A 22,257-nucleotide genomic window follows, 5' to 3' on the forward strand; every position below is an offset into this window, starting at 1 on the left:
GGAACCGCCTACGTTTGTAGGTAATTCGTGCCAGACGAAAACCGTTCGAGGTGTCACTTAAACCACGACACCGTCGACTCCGACTTTTGTAGGTGCCAGAACCCAGTGACAACGCCTCAACTGCGATGGAAAACCGTACCGGTTCTGTACGAGTCCCGATTTCTGCTCCGACCTACATGAGGGAAGGTCTAGTGTATAGGCGTGGTGGTGAACGTTAACACATTAAACTGCGTGCAAGAAAAGTGGACAGATTATATATTTTGTAGTGTCAAGCCATCTCACACACTGGCAGAATGACCTATATTTCGTGCAGGGCAACCTGAATGCACAGGGCTACATTGACCAGATATCCGGCCACACATCGTTCCAGTGGCCAACGCCAACGCAGTGTTCCAACATATGACAACGCCAACACATACGTCTCAGTCGGCTTTCCAACAGAATGTACATTAACGTTCCTTCCTTGGCCATCGACATAGTATTTGAACCCAATTGAGCATCTATGGGACGAGTTAGGACCGACGCCTAAATAGCGAATAAACCATATATTTTGACTCTGCAGAAGCTGTATATTTCTTGCAGGACGAGTACTCAACCATCCCCCGGGAATATCATATACTCTATATATATAGGCGGTGCCAAGTTTTTAATGTTATTATTACTCCCGGTATGGATTCCAAATGAATTTGACCTTGGTGTTGTTACTTTCACGTTCACATCTAGGAGTGAACAAAACAATCCTCCGCAAACATTTATGTTATCGGAACGGCTTCGCCGATTCAAACAATTCTCCAAATGTTACGACAATGTGGTTTGTTCATACCCCGATGAACGTAAAATAAATAAAGACACTACTAAAGAATAATAATATAATAATGATATATGAAGTATAGAGTGATGACGGCTGTATAGAATTGACAAATCTACATAGAGTCCGTGTGGTACAAATCATATATTGGTAGACAATGGTGAAAGAATTTTGTTCAAATTAAAAGTAATTGAATAAAATATAGTTTTCAGTAAAAAGCATAACTTGGGTGTTTGTTGTAACTGTACACAGCATGTGCATATGGAAAAACAGAACGGCACCTACCTTCTCTCCCCCCCCCCCCTCAAATCAAAACCCCTTTGTTTAAATTCCCTGTATTTTTTTTAATATTGTAACAGCATAAAATCAATTCCTTTAAAAAAACTGCTGGTTTTTTAAATAATCAAGCTAAGAAAAAATGTTTAAAACACCTTCTGATATATATTTTTAAATTCCCAATATATATACCTCTATCTCTCTTCAAAACTGAAACACAAAACCACATTGTCGTGCGGAGTTTCGAGAATTGACAAACCGCGAGATTTCGTGAATCTCGCCAAAGTCCGATATCTGCCAAATGTTGCAAAATTGTTCACAATTCACGACCATCTAGTCCAATGTGAGTAAGTGTTCCAATCGCATATGTCCAAGGGAAAGGTCATCCTTCCATCGATATCCGGCCAATGGATCCGGAAACGTTTGTGGGCACCGCCGTTTCCCGTTGAAAACCGAGAGTACGTTACTCTAAGTACGAGGGTTTGTTCGGCCCATTTTGCAGGAGGAACCCAGTGCGCATAAGGGACCAAAACCGTAGGGTTCTGTACAGGACGTTCCTGTACGGAGGGTCGGTCCAAGTCGTCCCATAGATGCTCATGGGGTTCAAAACGGTGATTTCGATGGCCAAGAAAATAACATAATGTTGTTGTTCTATAGAAAAGAAATATAGATATATGTCGAATTATGGCGTTAAAAAATGTATAACGTGGCGTTGTGCCATATATGGAAAAATGTGTAGTCGGAGGATCTGGTATGTAGCCCTGTGCATTCAGGTTGCCCTATACGTGGACCAGGTCTAGTTCTGCCAGTGTGTGAGATAGCTGGTAGTAAACAGTAAATAAAATAATAAATATATATTCTGTATACTTACTGCACGCAGTTTTTTCGGACAACGTTCAACAGACGCCTATACACGCGACATCTTCCATCATATCGGAGCAGAAATATATCGTCACTGAACCATGAACCTGTTCCATCGCAGTTGAGGCCATTGTCGATGAATCTGGCACCACTGCAGTCGGAGTCGACGGTGTTGTTGTGGTGTTTAGATGACACCTCGAACTGGACGTCTGGCACGAATTCCTACCTCACGTAAACGGTTCCGTACGGTCTGGTCGGATTCCTGCGCAAACCTGGTATTGCTACTGTGGAGGTGGCAGTAGTCAATTTTGGTGGCGTACCCGGATGTAGCGGTCCTGTAAAAGACCCGTAACCAGGTCACGTGTTGATCCATGTTTGGTAATAATCCCACAGTCTGGAGATGGTGCTTGGGGACACATGGAATGCCCTGGCAACGGCCGTTCTGGATTCGCCTGCGTCTAGTCGGCCGATGGATTGTTTTCTACACAGGTTCACTGAGAGTATTTATGTACTTATTGATATGTCGGAAGATACAGAGGCCAGTAAAGAAAACACCCTGCACTTTAATAATACCCGGTGTTCATGTTGCACGTGCAGAAAACGTGTGCAGTGGGTGAAATGGAACGGCACTACTTCAACCTGCGTTTTTGCCCCCTCCCCTCAAATCCCTTTTTTGTACAAGCTTCCCACTTTATCGGATATAACCGTGGGAACAGTGTTTGGGACATGCAATGACCTTATAATTTCCAAATTATGATAGACGGTAGGAAAAAAAAACAAAACACCTTCTGATTTTATACCCTATTTATATTTATTTTTTTGAAGAGTATATATATATACACACAGTCAAACCTGTCCTAGCGGCCACCTGTACTCAGCGGTCACCTGCCTTAAGTGGCCACTTTTTTCCTCCCAAACGATTTATAATGTAAATGCACCTGTAATAAGCGGTCACCTGTCTAACGCGGCCAGCGGCCACCTAAATCGGATCCCAAATCGCTAAAATACCTGCATTAAGCGGCCACAATAAAGTTTTATTCTTATATAAAAAGGATATTTTAACAACAGCGATAAGGTGCAGCAAATAACTGATCTTCACACCTTCAGGAATACTAGTACCCATTCAGTCCCGACATCTCCACTGTGTATCAATTAAGGAAGTATGAATCTGACATGCATCTAATTGCCTCTGGGCAGGCTACGCTTGACATTTGTAGATTCACTTACTATAACAATACATCACATGAAGTCAGAATTAAATAATTAAATGGAAAAAGAAAACAAAATTGTGGAGAACGGTTAATTTAATATATTCTATTTGCATTATTTCTGAAGGAGACAACATGTCAAAAGTTGATTTATAGTCAACTATGAAGCACAAATCCGTTAATTAGCAGTACAGACGGTAAAACAAGAAACAACAACAAATGTTTTAAAGACTATATATGTGGCAACCTGTACTCAGCGGCCACCTGTCTTAATCGGCCACGTTTATCTACTCCCTTGTGTGGCCGCTTAAGACAGGTTTGACTGTGTGTGTGTATATATATATATATATATATATATATATATGTGTGTGTGTGTGTGTGTGTGTGTGTGTGTATATACTCTCTCTCTCTCTCTCTCTCTCTCTCTCTCTCTCTCTCTCTCTCTCTCTCTCTCTCTCTCTCTCTCTCTCTCTCTCTCTCTCAAATATATATATCGATCGATGCCATAACCTGTCAATGCCATATCCTATGGAATCTGTCAACTGTTTTGTTTATACTTTTTACGAGATAGTCTTTTAATCTGGCGTTATCAAAACCCTCGGGTACGAGTCGCAGAGACTTTGTCCAAGTTGTTGCACTGCTTTTTAAAGGGACATTCCCGAGTTTGCTGCAATTTTTAAGATGTTATCGACTAACGGAGACTTTTTAACAATTGTAATTACATATCAAATATATTTTTCTGCATAAAATATCAGTGGCTGTATATTAAACGTGTTTCTGATCGTTCTAATATTTGTACTATGTTAAATTTCATCTTATTTCCTAAAATATAGTTTTTTCTTATGTACGAAGTTATTTGAAGACAAAATCCAGTCTGGGCTTCTTACAAATATTAAGACGATCAGAAACATATTGAATATACAGACACTGGTATTCTAAACAAGAAAATATATTTAATATGTAAATTTAATCGTAGAAATATTTTATTAGTCGGAAACATCTTACAATGCAGCAAACTCAGGAATGTCCCTTTAATTTGAACCATTCCGCTGTAAATTTCAGCGGACCATTTTCTACTGCCATTATACCATCTAATTCGAAATATGTACATGTTAGTTGCCAAAGTTTAAAAGTCTCCTACAAAGCTACTCAAGTCACCCATAACAACCTGTCTGTCACGCCCCCCAATTTGTAAATAGACTAGTTTCAGTTTATTTTTCAAGGGACGTTACTCTTCGCGCGCATGCGCAATAGGAATGCGAAATACCTCTATTTGAACAATATCTTCTTTCAGTTAAAGTTGTTACCAATATGTCATTTGTTTGCAACCTTAATATAGATGAAATAAATTTTCTATAAGAAAATAGCAGCGAAATACTTATTGCGTTATTTATGCCTCTCAGTGTGTGTGTGTGTGTGTGTGTGTGTGTGTATAAAATGATATAATGACTGGTGTATTTCATCATTTCAAATGTTTGCATTGATTTTATATTAAATTTTGTGATATGCAATTTATAATCTCAAAATATATAAATATGATATGTTATTGCATTATAATTATGCTATGTCATGAAATGACTGATTTAATATCGATTTCAGTGCTATGCAATGCAAGTGTTTTTATTTCTTTTTTAATGTATTCTTTAACAATCTGTTAATATCAATAAAAAAATAGTATAAGCATAATTGTTTAAGTTGTATATAACTGTTTAGTTAAGCAACATTAAGTCATACCTCTCATTTAAATAAGATGTGGATTGATCAAATATCGTCTCACAATAACCATATAAAGCATGTCACAGCGGGTAAATGACCGGGGGATGAAATAACATATTAAAAGGTTTTATTTTAAGCTAACAAAAAAAGACAGACCAAACATTATCATTGTGCAATTCAACATAAAACATGTCCTAAATGTACTGGGTATGTAATTTCTAGGGTATAAAACGGTAGTATGTACGAAACGTCCAGAGACGAAACAAAATGGGTACGAAATGTCCCGTAACCTTGTGTTTATCATGTTGGTATATTTGTCAAATTAACTTGTTTACTTAAAAATATTAGTGCTGGGAAATTGGTTGAACATGCTCTGATAATGTTACTGATGTGGTATAGTAATAAAAACTGAAATAAAACCAAGTTATATATATATATATATATATATATATATATATATATATATATATATATATATATATATATACACACACATTGTACATGAGCAGCCGTTAGATGCTGTTAGCTTACAACAATTTGTTTAAAAATGTATCGAACTAGCAAATGCGAGTATGATATGTTTTTAAACAACAAGTTGTAAGATAAATGGTATCTAACAGACAGAGATGTAGTATTCTATTTCTTACATATTTTAAGAAAAGTTTAAAAATAAATTTAAATGCCTTTTCCAGGTACAACCCTAGCAGTGGCATAGCGTGGGTTGCCAGTGCCCGGGGCAAGGCAAGTATTGCGCCCCCTAACCAGTGAATTGTTAGCACTCCGCAAGTCCCTTCCACCAGTCCAGAAATTTGCGCACCAGTGGCCCCGCCCACGCTACGCCACTGAACCCTAGCGCTTATAGTTAACTTGTGCATCACAGACAAGTCAGTTTGAGGTTAACTTGCACGTAACATCTAGTTATCGATTTCTACCATGCTTTTCCATTGGATGGTATGGCATTGGTGACCTGGTCATCACCTAGGTGCAGGCAGTCGTATGTCTGTAAAATGTTATTGCATGAATGTGTGTTAACAAGTATATGTTATATGTATATGTAATTAGATCAGTACTCAAAGAAATGTGTAAAGCTGTGTTGTTTGTTTGACAGCGCTGAAGAGCGAGTTCAATCTGGGCACACTGCGCGACCTGCTGCTGGCCACCGAGCGGGCACTACAGGAAGGTCACATCAACCACATTGGCAGCTCCTGCCTGTGGTCACAGCACCAGGACACAGTGAAAAAATTGGTTAACCGACTCAGCCAATTCCAAATTAAACAGGTAAAATGACTGTCCTCTTATAGACAAGCAGGGTTCCGCACACATCTTGGAAAATCCTGGAAAGTTTTTTTTTAATTTATCTTGGAAAGTTTAAAACTCTAGGGGAAAATTAATTAACCTGGAAAGTCCTGGAATTTTAATGTCTGGTTCCAAATTATATCCTTCACGCAATAGTAATTATAATGAGGTCGACTGGCATAATTGGTCAGCTGATAAAATAAATAGACAATGAGAAAGCATGTCAACGATTCAGTAGCTGGTTGTAATCAATGCCTTCCAATAAAACAAGTACTTGTTATTTCTGCCATGCATCTGTGTACCAAGTCTAGTACAATAGTTAAAAAAAAAATGCAGGTGTAGTTAGGGACTGTCTCAAAATTTTATCACTTCTCCTTAAACGAATAACCCACAGAAGGAGAGAAGGTGGTAAAACACCCATACATATAAAAAGTCGAAAATGGAAGTGTCGAAAAGTTTGTGAGTTTTTTTTTATTATTATTTATTTATTGATTTATTTATAAAGTGAAATTCGAAACCACAGTTAATGAAGAATTTCCTGAACTACACATGAACAGTATAATTATTAGTCTCGGCAATTACGGTTTGACAAGTCAGAAATTTCCTGTTTCTGAGCATATCCTATTTGTTGACGGTTTATTTGTGTTGTTTGTCTAGTATAACTTTCAGAACACGGGTATTGAACTAGTCATTTGAATTCTAACAGTAATCATCTTATCTGGATGGTGATGGGTTTTTTTTTACTTGTGCACTTTATCTAGAAGCTTGCTTCTGTTTTGTTCAGCTTCATCAGTGGTACAAATGACAGCATGGGATGTTCTTTTTGATATGTGACAGGTGCAGGGGTGGGGAAAACTAAAATTGTCAATTGGTCCCATGTGACGTCATCACTTGGCTACCCTGGGTGGGAGAGAGGGTGAAAAGAAAAAAAAAGGAATACAATTTTTAAAAATAAATAATATACACATATGCATAAACTCTTATCATTTAAAAGGTGATATTTGCCAAATAGTGTCAAACAAATGGTCATCACGGTGGCGTTTCGCCGTTTGTATGTTTTATCTTAAATCATGAACAGGAAAACAAAAAAATGTCGAAGAAAAAAAGAAAAAGAAAAGATTATCACATCTGCAATTTTTTTTTTTTAAATCCAATTGTTTGTATACATTTAGCTTAATGAAATAAATAAATAAAAATTAATATAAGTTATGAATTTTAACTCTCATATATGTGTATAAAGTACGAGTATTCAGTAATTGCAAGTCAATTTATTGTACAAAACACAAGGAGCAGGTATGAAACCATTCGTGCTTTTGACTGCTTGATCTAGGCGCATGTTTAGACTACATGATTACTAACAATGTCGCTGATTGGATGACCAATCACTTAATCTCTACTGGCTCATGCGATAAACAGTGCCCATAACAATAAAAAAAGGTTGAAACCATTTATAATTTTCTAGATCTTTATAATTATTAGATACACTACATTGAACTGTCAACAATTAGGGATGGGATGTTACCGAAAACTGTGGTGCACCATTTCCCAATTTAATTTTTTTGTTTTTAATGGTACATATATAAATGTTTCCGCACCTTGCTGGTAATCACAATGACCCATAAAGTATTTAAGCCAATCACAGCATTTGATTCCCTTAAATCTGACATGTTTGCTTGGGCGATAGGTGTCATTCAGATCCTGCACAGAACCCGCAAATTTCTTGTCGGGACCATAAAAATTGTAACCTCCTAAAACAGAGACAGACCTCGGTGATTAATCTGACAAGAGAATAAACATTTTAAGTATGTTTCATCCCAGTTGGCAAAATTGAAAAAAGAAAAGACTTATTAATTTTAAGAATTATAAAATGGCGCCCATTTTCCGTCCTATTAATTTACAACAATTCAACAATTTTATCAGGATGAAATCATCCACATATCCCGCCGTAAGTTCAGCCAGCAAACGTTTTGCTAACATTCGCGAACTATTCCGATTGGTTTCCAACGTGGCCATTTAAGGGTTGGTTTAACGTGAAACGCATAAACCAGTCTAGCAGTCTAAAAATAATAATAACTAGTTAAATAATTCACTATTATATATTATGTGCATGTACTTGTCCTTGCTTAAAATCTTTTTTTTTTAATCGGTGATACCTTTTTATGTAACTTGTGTTGAGGATGGTTGACCTAATTAATGACCTAACAAAGTATTATCTTAAAATATATACATTTGATTTGTCGCTAAAAGTACTTTATTTTAGCCATCTACATAACTACCATAACCCACTTATTACTGATATTTTGTAAAAATAATTGAATTATGTCGACGGTCCATAATTCAGGAAAAAATTATGGCTATTTGGTGTGACGTATTATTTTTGTAGTCATGTGATGGGCAACCCCCGAATAACCGCAGTGTCAAAACGATTTGCCAAGCTCGTGTTATGAGAACGCTTGACCGTCCTCTGCGACGTAGGGTAAATCGAAAAAAAAACAATGAAAATAAGTTATAACAAATTATATAAATATGTACTGAATGATAGTAAGCTTATACATTAATTTATTTTAGTAACAGAAGCATTTTAAACGGCGACAATCCCGACTAGTTAGGCCTTTGCATGTACAGGTAAATTTATTGTTGTATGCGGAAAAAAAATTTGTCAAATTTATTTCTACATAAAATATGCCATATCCCCATGGGTAATTACAAATGGCTTGGAATAGGAATTACTACATTTTTAAAGAATACTGTGAGCTAGACAGTATTTATATACAAAGTGGCTATATATATGACAGCCGTGTATATTTGCCTTCGCTAATGAGGGCTGCCTATAAACACAGCAAAAATGTATATACACATAGGTGGTAAATAAGTATTTGATTGATCCATATTACCGAACCACTTGGAACAGAAGGAATACATATGTTACAAACTGAAGTAACAACGGGACTATAAAGCAATTTTAAACATTTAATAAAGTTGCAAACAACTATATACAAAGAATAACCAACAAATATATATATCACAAGGTTCACACTCAATCCTAATACAACACACCAACACACTACTCACACACTACTCGCACACACAACCACCAGTCAAAACCAAACCCACCCCAAAATAAATACACACCAATGGTTGGTGATCTATTTCCAAAATAAATTCACTACCATAGAGAAACCGTTCCAACTTCTGAATAGCCCACACAATCGCCAAACATTCCCTTTCAATTGTAGAATAGGCTTTCTCCCGATCTAAATGTTTTCTACTCACATACATTATCGGAAAACTCACTCCTTCCTGTTCTTGTAGTAGAATTGTTCTCAATCCTATATCGGATGTATCCGTCATCACAACGAATGGTTCCGATAAATCTGGTAATCTCAAAATAGGAAAACTTGACATGCTTTCCTTCAATGAAGTGAAAGCCCTTTCTTGACTTTCAGTCCACTCTTCTCTATTTGGTTTACCTTTCTTAGTGAGGTCTGTCAAAGGCACTGCTATAGCCGTAACTTGTCAAACCTATGAATGATCTCACCTGTTTCTTGGTTTTTGGTCTCGAAATGTTTAGAATCTTGCCAACATTTCGCTTGTCCGGTTGAAGTTCACCTTGCCCTACCACATGACCTAAAAATTCCAATTTCTGGTATCCTGCAATACACTTTGTAATCGTTCTAGTACAGCTCTCACCCGTTTCAAATGTTGATCCCAATCCTCTGTGCCAGTTAGGATGTCATCAATAAAGTGCTCTACATCCTTCAGTCCATGTAGAACTTTTCACATAATTTTCGTGAAAACCGCCAGAGCATTTACAACATCAAATGGCATTACCTTCCATTGATATAGTCCATCTAGAGTTATGAAAACTGTCATCTGTTACTTTCTTCGTCCATGGGAATTTGCCAATATCCCTTACTTAGATCCAGTTTAGTAAAATATTTACACTTAACCAACTTAGTGTACAATACTTCAGCAAATGGTATTGGCTCAGAGTCAAATATGGTAACCTGGTTCAACTTTCTGTAATCTATACAGAACCGATACTTACCATCTTTATTCTTCACAAGGACAGTCCGTGAAGCAAACGATGATTCAGAAGGCTAAATCACACCCATATTAAGCATTGCCTCAACTTCCGCTGCAACTACATCTCTCATATGATGTGGTAATGGATAAGGTTTGGAACGAACTGAATCCATGCAGGTCAACTTAATTTTGTACTCTTTGCAATCTGTCCTACCTGGTAAATCACTCAATATATCCTGATATTCAGACATTAATTCACTCACTGTGTTGTTCTGTTGACAACTCTGTGGATATATCCACGTCTTTGAACATTTGGCATTGTAATACTTTCGGAATCTACCTGAAGATTTTCTCAATTCCTGTTGAGCTAGGTGAAGTGTATCCTCTAATCAATTCTGCAAATCTATCACACATTCATATGCGGTACACACCTCAGCATTTTCTGTTTCCTCAGTCCACAACTCCCGTAGTATTTGAATTGGCCCCTTCACAGTCCGTCCATACAGAAGTTCAAAAGGAGCAAAACCTAAACTCTCTTGGGGTACTTCTCTGTATGCAAACGGTAAAGCTGATAAATACCTGTCCCAATCTTTTGGCCGTTCTGAACTCAATCTCCTCAGCATAGTTTTCATGGTCCCATTAAAATGTTCAACTAAACCATTACACATAGGATGGTATGGAGTGGTGGTCAGTTGCTTAATTGAAAGTAACCTACTCACCTCCTTCATCACTGCCGAAGTAAACTGGGTACCCATATCTGTGAGAATTTCCTTAGGCACACCCACTCTAGAAAATATTTCAAACAAAGCTTCTGCTACGTACTCCGTCTCAATCCTGAATTTATGGACTTGGGGGATGATTCAGCAGCTACTATAATTATTGTATTATACCAGGACAGGGAGCTACCCATTAGGCAGGAGCTTCATGGGGTGGTGAACTCCTTTATGATGTTATGAGAACAAAACCGACTCCCTGTCGACTTTAGGGAGCTACCCATTAGGCAGGAGCTTCATGGGGTGGTATTGTCCTTGATAACACCCGATAATTCACCGACTCCCTGTTGAGCAGTATAGCGTACAAGTAGTAAGGCTGATAACTGAGGATGCATTGTAAATACATTCAGCGGGAGCTTCATGGGCTGCATCCATACATGTACATTGTAATTACTGCCCATTTGGCGGGAGCTTTATGGGCATTACTATTTGTGAAATATCTACGTTTAAGAAGTTACATATTTATCCATAGAATTAATATCTATGTTATCTTACACAGACCACTTGGGGCGAAAGATGCCCAAATGAAGGAGAAATTGAAAATGTCTGCTGAATTCCCCCCAAGTTATAGTTATAGGAAATATGTGACATACCTACATGTATAACTTTATAACAGTTATGTAGAGTCGGTGCATTGTGGTTTATAAATTTGTCAGTTTAATGCAATATTCAGTTTTGAGTAATTTGGTGTGACTTACAGCTTAGTCTGTATGTAGGTCCACCTAGTCCTGAATCACTTAAGACTATATCCTTGACATGGAGTATTGAGCCTGTTTGAGTACATCAACAGGAGTTCTGATGTATCGTTGATAACAGTCAGAAGACCATCGACCTACGGTTTTGATCAAGTGGTCCTCCACTCTGGCTTTAGCAGCCGAGGTTGCCGCACCAATCCGAAAAGAATGGCCACTGTATCCAGATGAATCTATTCCTAGGAACTGGAACACCTCATTTAAATATAAAAAAAAACCACTTCTAGAGAGAGCTTCTCCTGTTGTTGTGATAAACAGTGGGTCTGTAGATCTGTTATGGAATGGTAAAAGTGATCGCACCTTGTAATAAGTTTTAAAGGCCTGATAAGGACAGGTCACTCCCTTGTTTTGGAACACTTGCATAGTCACACCCTTTCTACATGGGTCTGTTTTCGATCTCTTAAGACTAACCAACACACTACTGCTCTCATGATGAAACTGTAGATCTTCCACACACAGGTCAATTGTAGGGTCAAAAGAAGAATGTCCTGTTGTAGTAAATTCCCCACATCTCAAGAACCCATAGAAAGCTAATGTGAACACTGCACGCAACAATGAACAGGTGTAATTGTCAAACAAAGTTGGAGTTAATGCTCGACACATTTGTTCCAGTATTATTCTTGTGATCGGAAGTCTTAACTGAGATGGTTTCCCCTGTAATTTCTTTACTGCCTGTAATGTTGCTGTAAGACGTGCTAGCGGAAGTCCTTCTTTTAAGAAAGGGTTTGTGTCCCTTCCACATATAATGATACCTAATGCCGCAGAGATACATTTTTATTGTGCTTATTTGTAATTTTAGATTTGTGAAGCAGTGTGCTACATAATAAATTAAAATATCTTCTGATATCGGTGGCATAAGTGTGTGGTTCCATGTAATACCATTTAACAGATGAAATCGTTTGAAACTTTCAAAACCTGTGTTGTATGCATCCCTGGTTTTAGATGCTACTGAGTTCTCCCACAACATGTGAACAGTTTCCCTTAGGGTAACATTACCACTGAGGGTGGAGGGCATGGGTGCGGTTGTCTCTCTGCTCTGGGTGCTGCATGAAGGAATCTGGATATCTGTGAACGAGACAAGAAATCAGCTAGGGTATTCTGTTTACCGGGAACATGTTTTGCATAGACACAAAAATTGTTTTGCATAGAACACAGAGTAAGTCTACGCATCAGTCGCATGATCACTGGTGATTTAGATCGGCCTTTATTGATGATATGTTCTGTTCCAATGTTATCAGAATAAAAGAGAACTTTCTTTTTCTCCCAGAATTTGCCCCAGAGAATAACTGCCACCACTATAGGATAGAGTTCCATGAATGACATGGATGCTGCTTTATTCCCTGCGAGCACCCTCTTTAACTCAGCTGTCCACATTGATGAAAACCACTTTTCCTTAAAATATCCACCAAAGCCTATAGTGGAAGATGCATCAGTGTACAACTCAATGTCTACGGCTTGTGTACAGTGACGGTCATAAAACATGGATATACCATTCCAATGCTCTAAGAATTCTCTCCACATGGTGATATCCCTCTGACATTCCTTATTTAAATGTACATGGTGGTGCAGTTTAGTAATTTTTGTCGAGAGCCCAATTAGATACGACACAAATGATCTTCCTGGCAAAATTATTCTTGAAGCTAAATTCAAATGTCCTAAGAGTTGTAATAATTCTCGTTTAGTACAACTACATTTACCTACGATGGTATCCAAAAATGTGTTTGGCTAGAGGAATATTAAGACGATGAAATATTGTGGTCAGTAGTGCCATGGTTCTCTTCCCTTCCCCGTTTGGTCTGTCAATAGTTAGAAAATCATCTAATAAATGAAATATTACTTCTATTCCATAGTTGTTATTGGCAATCCAACATATAGCCTGTGATAGTTTGTCGAATAAAGCTGGACTAGAACGACATCCAAATGCTAACCTGTGGTAAAAGTAAAACAAGCCCTTCCATCTAATCCCAGATAGGTGCCACTGGTCTTTTCTAATGGGAAGTAATTTAAATGCATCACTAACGTCCGTTTTGCATAGCAAAGAATTCCTTCCAAAGTTTTGAATAACTTTTATAGCATCATCCACTTTAACATATGAAAGTGAACATAGTTCTTTGTCAATTGTTTCATTAATGCTGATATGGAACGGGTTGTCATGAGGAGCAGACAGATCTACAATTAGCCTTTTCTTATTTGTGTACTTTCCAGTAGCCACTCCAATTGGACTAACCCGAAATACATTGAATGGAGGAGAATCGAATGGACCTAAAAGAAAACCTTTACTACATTCTTTTGATATTAGGTCACTTACAATATCTGGTTGTGTGGCAGTCAAAAGATTTTTACACTCTAATACACACGTAGGAAAGCGAGAAACTAATGTGTCAAATCCATGTTTACAGCCATTGCACAGCTGTGTAACAAATTCTTTGTTGGGATGATGTAACTCATATTGCAATCTGTCAACATTGATAGGGCTTGAAACAGATGGCAGTCAATCTGACTTTGCTAAACAAGTGGCTGCACTGTGGGTAGCTTTTGTCACCTTACATTTTGAACACTGTAGAAATGGGCATTCATGACGTGTACATTTCCCTTCATTAAAGTTATTGCACACTTCTTTCCCATTCACTGAAATCCTTGTTCTACCTTGTTTGTCTCTACCCTCTTTGTTGAATTTGCTGTTCCTATTCATGCCTATGTAGCTACTGTATTGAATGCCATAATTTAGTCTGTCGCACTGATTGGTAGCATGCGTTACACTAGAGCAAAGTTCACAGGTTCTTGCCCTTCTTCCTGCTGTTACCAACCCATACAATATCATGTCCATCAGTGACCAGTCTACTTTTGTATTATTTTGTCTCAAGGCTTCAGCACATTTAGCCGAAAAAAGTTTATGGTAGTCATAGAATGCATTCCCATGGCTATTGTGTATGTTAATTATGATACCTTCATACAAATCCATTTCCTTTTGGCGTTGGGGAAAGGCATCACACATGATTCGTTTATAATATATAAATATTTTCCAAATGCAGTGAGAAATTCTGAAAGGGACAGAGTATCGGATAATCGTCGATCAGCTATTGTGTAAGTTTCCTGTTTTGGGGCTTTCCAACTCGTATCCCAGAATTAACAGCATAGATAAGTTTACATCCTTACCTTCGATAATCAGCCTCCTCAGGCTTGGTGATACTATGTCCATATGTGGCAAGAGGTCCAGGGGAACCCCATATGTTTTGTTTGTTCCACTTTCTGCCAGACTGTTCAGCGCTGACTGCAAGTTATGATTCCCAGCCACGAGAGCTGATCCACTTGCTGCTTCTGGTGTTCTGCCATTTACAGCTGTTTGTAACTGTTGAATATGCTGTTGAAGTGACAACATTGTCTGTAAAATCAGAGGTGCTGCCATGTTGTTCAAGTCACTTGGCTGAAACACACTTCTCTCAGGCTCTTTCTGTGTACATGGTGGTATAGTATCTTAATGTACTGGAACACATTCCACCTCCTGTTGAGAATCTATCTCTGTAGGAATACTTCTGTTTAGCAAGCAGTTGGCCATGCATCATGCTTGTATAAAACTGGTTTATATTTTATATAAACCCTGATTCGTGATGAAATCCATCCTCTGTCATTTCATACCTTTTTAATAAAACAGTCTTCAAACAATCATAATCCTCTGCATCCTCAGAACTGTAGTGATTTTACCAAGTATTTAGATTATAATAATGGGGTACTTACGGTTTTATCTACTTGTTGGTTTTACTGCTTCTGTCCTCTATCTAGGTTCCAGTCGCATCTGTCCGGGCTTGGCCTTCCAGAGTCGTCTGCTGTCATTTTGGGCCCATGTGACGCTCCTCATCCAATGGGTGGGTCCCTTTTTCCCCGCTAATCCCTACATGGTAAGGCACCAGTAGATTATTTGTCTCCAGGGGTGTCAGGCGGCAGACCAGTTCCAACTTTGACATCCGGTCGTCGACTGGTCGCGAGTCACCACACTCCCCCCCCCTGTTTTATAGAAGACAAGATCACCTCCCGAATTTCCAGGGAACATCAAACACATCCAGGGTTTCCTGTTGTTATAGGTTAAGACTACTCCGCAAAAGAAACAGTCATATCATATTTGTAAACAGATACCGACTTATCTGGCGGTGGCATCCAGAAAAGCCATTAAAGTTATATCTACGAATATTATCCATTGAGCATAGTTAAAGTCACATCCATGAATATTCAAATTATGCATTAAGCACAGTTAAAGTCACATCCAGGAATATTAAAGTTATGCATTAAGCACAGTTAAAGTCACATCCATGAATATTAATAATGAAACACCAAGAACTACTCCTTGAATAACACTTAAAGTTAAACACTTAAAAGGTAAACACTTAAAAGTTAAACACTTAAATGTTAACAGTTAAATAAATTCCAACTCAGCCCTTTTTGCAAATGTCAATCAAGGCAACTATATTACATTATATTACACAAACCTAACAAAAAAACTGGTCCATTGTATTTTGCCTATATGATGTTGGCCTCCTAATTACATCCTTACTAAAAAAGAGTCATAATTCAAATAATTATCCCTCAACTTAGCAATAGTTAATTGAGAATTAACTATTATTCCCCCACAAAATAATCTGGGACCCTCTCCCTAAGGAACACAAGATAAAACAGGATTTTTCATGGCAGATACCTTCCCTCCCTCCCACAAAATAATTTGGGACCCTCTCCCTAAGGAACATGATAGATACCTTCCCTCCCCCTCACAAAAGGATGGAAAAGGTCCGCATCAGCCAGGAAAAATATAATTGTGTGTCCTGTTTTATCTTCTCAATATTACATACTTACCTGAGAAGAGACCCCTTAAAAATAAGGTCTGTTCCCAGTTACCCAAAATCCAACCCCCCTTCCTGGGACATCTTCTATTATTGCTTACCCACAGGTCTCCCATACCCAATTAACTGTTCCCCAAGTGGATGCTGAACACCAACCATTCACCTGAAATACATTTAACTGGATAATATTGTTAGACTTGAAATAAAACATTAAAATTAGACATATAATACAGTTATTCGAGTTTAGCCCTAATTCTCTTGTCTAGCAGACCATAATTAAAATATACCACCAGTGAAAATCCACCACCATTTTGAAATAATTATGTTCAGTACATATCTCTATGATATGGAAAGTTGTTCCCAGCTAATGCCGGGTACCAACCCGTTCCGTACAGACCTAACCTATATATCCTACTGGTTGAATAATCACCCCCCCCTTTTTGTTTTGTTTACTGGTTAACCAGCCCATACAACCGCCGGGCGTTGGAGACAGTGCTTTGTAGTACTGCCTCCAGGGATGTGTTTCGAACCCTGGCCACCTCGGCTGCCACCTCTCCGAGGTAACTCGGGCCGCTAGGACCTTGGCCCCTCAGTCCGACATGAGGGGCATTTGTCTCCAATAGAAGACGATCGACCGGGATAAGCGCCACTGCCTGGCGTTGTTCCCCGTCCATTGCAAACACCTTCCCGGAGACCCCAAAATAGGCCTCCGGGAACAACCTACAGGCATCCTTAACTGCTTGGCACCCCCCGTCGAAAGAGGAGAAGGATACCAGCCGCGAGAGGGCCACGACTCCAATTCCCACCCACAAAACTCGCCACTACAGGCGTGGACGGCTTGCTGGCCTCCAGGAGTGCTTTCATCAACAACTCCTGGGCCCTCCACGTCCCCACGTCGGCTGAAAAGTCGTGAGGAATCTCTGCCCCCGCCGGGATACACTTATTCCGAGGAATATCTAACCCCTGAGCCGACCATCCCAAAAACCAACGGCGGTCCTCCAGGGACAACAACACCACCGCATGTAACAACGCTCTCCAGTGTATGAGCGCAGCCATGCTCAACACTGGATGCAGAGTAAACTGCTGAGATGGCTCGTTTAGAAAACGGGCCATCTGTTGTAGTGCAGGCACGTCCACCTCTGACAGGCCCACCATACTCGGGATCAATGGTCCCAGTCTACTGGCCAACTGACGCGGAGTACCCGACGGTCCGCAGATTCTCCTTGCCAAGATTCCCGGGATGTGTACTGACAGGGCATGCGCCCGTAATTTACGGGTGCATGTCCCACAGCCTGGGACTGGACATTTGGAGTCCCGAGACTTCTTACCCCCCCCCCCCCCCCCCCGTCCTTTACCCGTGTCTGACCACCCCTCTGACGGTACTCACTGCAGTGAGTCTGCTCCACACACGGGACAAATGTACAAGTCCATCAATCTACCCTCCTCCGGGGTTACCTCCACACACACACCATGATACCATTCTTTACACTGGTCGCACTGTATCATGAATTCACCTGTGTAAGGCCCCATACAAAAACAATAAGTTTGTTGACTCTTTGTTTTTCCCCTAGTTTGTCTACCCTGTTCTGTTGTTTCCTTCTTCTGGCCCAGTAACTCCCCTTTTGCCCGATCTAACCATGGTGGTACCCTCCGATCATTACACAATTTTAATCGGTCATGGTTGATCACTGACACTCCTTTACGGAGTTGTACTTTGTACAAATAAGGGGAAATGCATTCCCTTATCAGTCCAGGACCTTTCCATGGTGGGCTAAGTTTTTTGTTTTCCCCTTTAAGAACAGCCGTGTCCAACACATACACATAGTCCCCTTTGGAATACTTGTGTTCTGCTGTTCTCAGGTCATAGTCCCTTTTCATTCTTTTCTGGGACACACCCAACTTATCCCTAGCCAGTTCATGTGCACTCCTGATGGATTCTTCAAGCTGGGCCACATACTCATCAACATGTGCCGGCTGCTTCCCTACAGGGGGCCTGAACATGAGATCTGCAGGTTGATTGTCCTCTCTACCCAGCATCAGGTGATTAGGAGTGTAACCTGTGTGGCGGTTTACCACAGAGCGCAAAGCCCCTGCCAACTGAGCCAGGTTATCATCCCACCGGGTTTGAGATTTGTCAATATAGCATCGAACAGCATCCATGAGTGTACGGTTGTACCGTTCGACCTGTCCGTTAGCAGATGGACGATAGGGTGTAGTTCGGGCGTTATGAATATAGAGCAATTTACACACTTCTTGAAATAGCTCCGATTCAAAATTTCTCCCCTGATCAGTGAATATCTCAAAAGGGTAGCCAAATCTCGAGAAAAACTCATTGATAGCTGCCCTTGCTGTCACCTCAGCTGTCTGGGATGGCAATGGTATGCACTCTACCCACTTTGTAAACTGGTCTACCATCATGAGTACATACTCATTACCATTTTCAGTCTTGGGTAATGGTCCCAGGAAATCGAGATGTACCCTCTCCATAGGGACCCCCGCATGAAACTGTTTCATGGGGCATCTTGCCTTCCTATTACTCTGCTTACAACGGTTACACTGTACACAGGTAAATACAAAGTTTTTTACAGCCCTAGACATACCGTACCAATAATACATGGCACGCATTCTACATTTGGTACGTTCCACGCCCTGGTGTCCTGATGCTGGAATATCGCAAGGAATGGGGTACAACTAGCAGTTCTCTGCTCCCCGAATCATCCACAATTCGTTTGTACAGTACCCCCCGTTCATCTAAATGAAACGTGTCCCGGTTAATCCAATAGCATTTGGATTCACGGTCGCCCAGAAACAATTCTGCCTCACTGGGTACTATCTGCATTTCCAACCATTGAATAACCTGTCTCAAATCCCGATCCTCACGCTGCTTTTCCTTCATCTGGTTAGCCGAGTACCCCACAAAGGAGTTGTCACCCGAACTGTCCTCAGTACTAGTTACTGACAGCACTTTGTTAGGGACCACACCTACATCTATATGTGTACACAATGGCCCCGTACTCTGCGGCTGGGGGTCGAACTCAATACCCCCAGTGAAGAACTGCTGGAACTCAGTACTCTGCACCACTGGTGCACTCTCATTCACAGCAGAAACCACCTGCCGTACCAGTGTCGGTTGATCCACCCTGGTGGCTAAAGGTACTGCATCATCCACGTTGTCAAAAAACAAGCCCCAATTATCATTGGCTCATACACAATACTTGCAGCCCCCACAAGGCAAGTCTTGTAGTCTGACACCTGCCTTAAATTCTGGGCATGTTTGTGATAAAGGCAGTCGTGATAAGGCATCAGCGTCCATGTGCTGCTTACCGGGTCGGTGTTGAATCTGCAGGTTATATTGACCCAGTTCCTCTAACCATCTGGCTAATTGACCTTGCGGTTGCTTAAAGTTTAACAACCAGGTTAAACTGTTGTGATCAGTTCGCACTAAGAACCTCCTATCCAGCAGATAGTGGCGGACTGACGGGTAAACTTTATCACCGCCAACAATTCTTTCCGGGTAGTACAGTACTTTCTCTGTTCTGAGGTGAGGCTACAGCTGGCATAAGCAACCATTCTTTCGGTGCCGTTCTGCAGCTGAGACAACTCAGCCCCTATTGCCTTGTCCGACGCATCCGTATCAAGTATGAATGGGTCATCTTTGTTGGGCAATGCTAGCACCGGAGTGGATACCAGTGCATCTTTTAGCTTAACCCAAGCTGCCTCCTGGGCAGGTCCCCACATAAATGCTTTTTTACCCGTGATCTCGTACAAAGGGACTGCAATTTCCGCAAAGTTAGCTATGAAATTGCGATGGTAGTTGGCAAAGCCCAAAAAACTTTCTACCTCCCTTGTGCACCGGGGAATAGGCCACTCCCGAACACTGTCGGCATATCCAGTGCCCATCTCTACCCCGTTGGGACCTATCACTCTACCCAGAAATTCCACCTTTGTTTGAAACAGTTCACATTTCTTGGGTTTGAACTTCAGACCATATTCACGAAATCTGTTAAAGACTGACCGCAAATTAGTCAAATGATCACCCTGGTCCTTACCCATGACCAAAATATCATCCAAGAATGCTAACGCCACATTCCACGTTAACCCTCTCAAAACCAAGTTCATGGCTCGAGCAAACGTTGCCGGAGCGTTGCACAACCCAAAACCCATGCGTACGAACTCAAAAAGGCCATACTTTGTCACAAAAGCTGTCTTTTTCCGGTCCTCTGCTTTAACACCAATCTGGTAATATGCTGAATTAGCATCCAGTTTAGAAAACCAGATATTTCCAGACAGGGTGTCTAAACACTCATCTATCAGTGGTAACGGGTACACGTCTTTCACAGTGACCTCGTTCAACTTTCTATAGTCAATACACCACCGTACCCCTCCATCCTGTTTACGAATCAGTACAGGAGCAGAGGCCACTCGGACGCAGATGGCTGAATTATTTCTGCATCTAGCATTTTCTGTAAATGAGCTTCTTCCTCATTGACAAAACATTGGGGTGACAGGCCGGGCATTACCCGTATCTATCTCGTGCTCTATCGTGGTAAACGAGCCAAAGTCGAAATCACTCTGGGCAAACACATCCTGGTACTCAACCAGTAAAGCGGCCAGGTTTTCCGCTTGCTCATAGTTCAACTCTTTACAGGAGTTGTCATACATGTTTTTCAAAAATTCAGGTACCACCTGTTTTTCACCCTGAGATTCCTTCAGCCTTTTTACCGTAGCAGATGGCGGCAATTTGTGATTTACCACCGGTGCTGCTTCCATAGCATGCCCCACAACCTGCTGTGCCTGGAGTGTTACTGGTCTATCACCCAAATTCACCAGACACACACTAGCCTTGTTGCCTGCTGCCTGGAACGTATATGGCATCATTGCTAATGTCAATACACACTCTGTGCTCGGCTCAACCACAAATGTGGGCATACTTCGGCTCACACTACAGGGAAAATGTTTCGCTGAATTTGGCGGTACCACCACCTTTTCTAGCACCTTAACCTTCGCCACCACTGGCGACTGACCAATCAATCCAAAAATCATAGAAATGGATTTACCCCCAACCGTCAGTGTGCCTGCCTGTAAATCCAACTTTGCGTTACAAGCCCTCAAAAAGTCTAAACCCAACAACATATCATCCTCGATTGGGGCTACATACATTTTAGACTGAAAATGGGTATCTCCCAGTGTCAAGGTCACAGGACCGACAACAATCCCTTCCATTTTCATTTCTCGGCCTGCGGTATTCAGAGATACAGCCCGAATAACCTTAGGCTTAGTCACCATGCTATCATAGATTCGGTCAGCAATGATATTCACCTCAGCCCCAGTGTCTACTGTGGCATTTACAGAACACCCATTTACAATGACAGGTACAGAGAACATAGGCCCAGCGCTTACAGGTTTAAGTCTGATGACTGGTGTTGCCTCCCCTTTCTCTGTCCCTACTGCCTCCCCTGTTATCTGCCCTTCCCTTGGACAGCTCTCTGGAGGTACAATTACCTTCCTTTCTTCTACTGCCATTTTTTTCTTATCCGGAACATCACCCACCCCTGGGCTGTCCCTAACATCATTATCTACACCCCCAGAATGTGCCGTTGCCCCTTCGACCACCACTGTCGAAACTGACCCCTCTTTTTGAGCCGCCATTCCCGTCGCCCCAACTGCCACATCCATGGTTCCTGCAGCCACCCCCTTTTCAGGTGCTACCGC

The 22,257-nt window shown here is 40.6% G+C and overlaps 1 protein-coding gene across 2 annotated transcripts in view; it reads left to right on the top strand.

The window, feature by feature from the left end:
- The window catches only part of LOC121375083 (F-box only protein 32-like), a 107,780-nt gene that overhangs the window by 60,160 nt on the left and 25,363 nt on the right, over window positions 1–22,257 (top strand). For both annotated transcript variants that reach the window (XM_041502313.1, XM_041502315.1), the window contains exon 5: window positions 5,978–6,147. In XM_041502313.1, coding sequence (XP_041358247.1) covers window positions 5,978–6,147 — 170 coding nt within the window. The remainder of the gene's footprint in view (window positions 1–5,977; window positions 6,148–22,257) is intronic.

The sequence above is a fragment of the Gigantopelta aegis genome, chromosome 6, assembly GCF_016097555.1.
Source record: "Gigantopelta aegis isolate Gae_Host chromosome 6, Gae_host_genome, whole genome shotgun sequence".
In the NCBI taxonomy this organism is placed as follows: domain Eukaryota; kingdom Metazoa; phylum Mollusca; class Gastropoda; order Neomphalida; family Peltospiridae; genus Gigantopelta; species Gigantopelta aegis.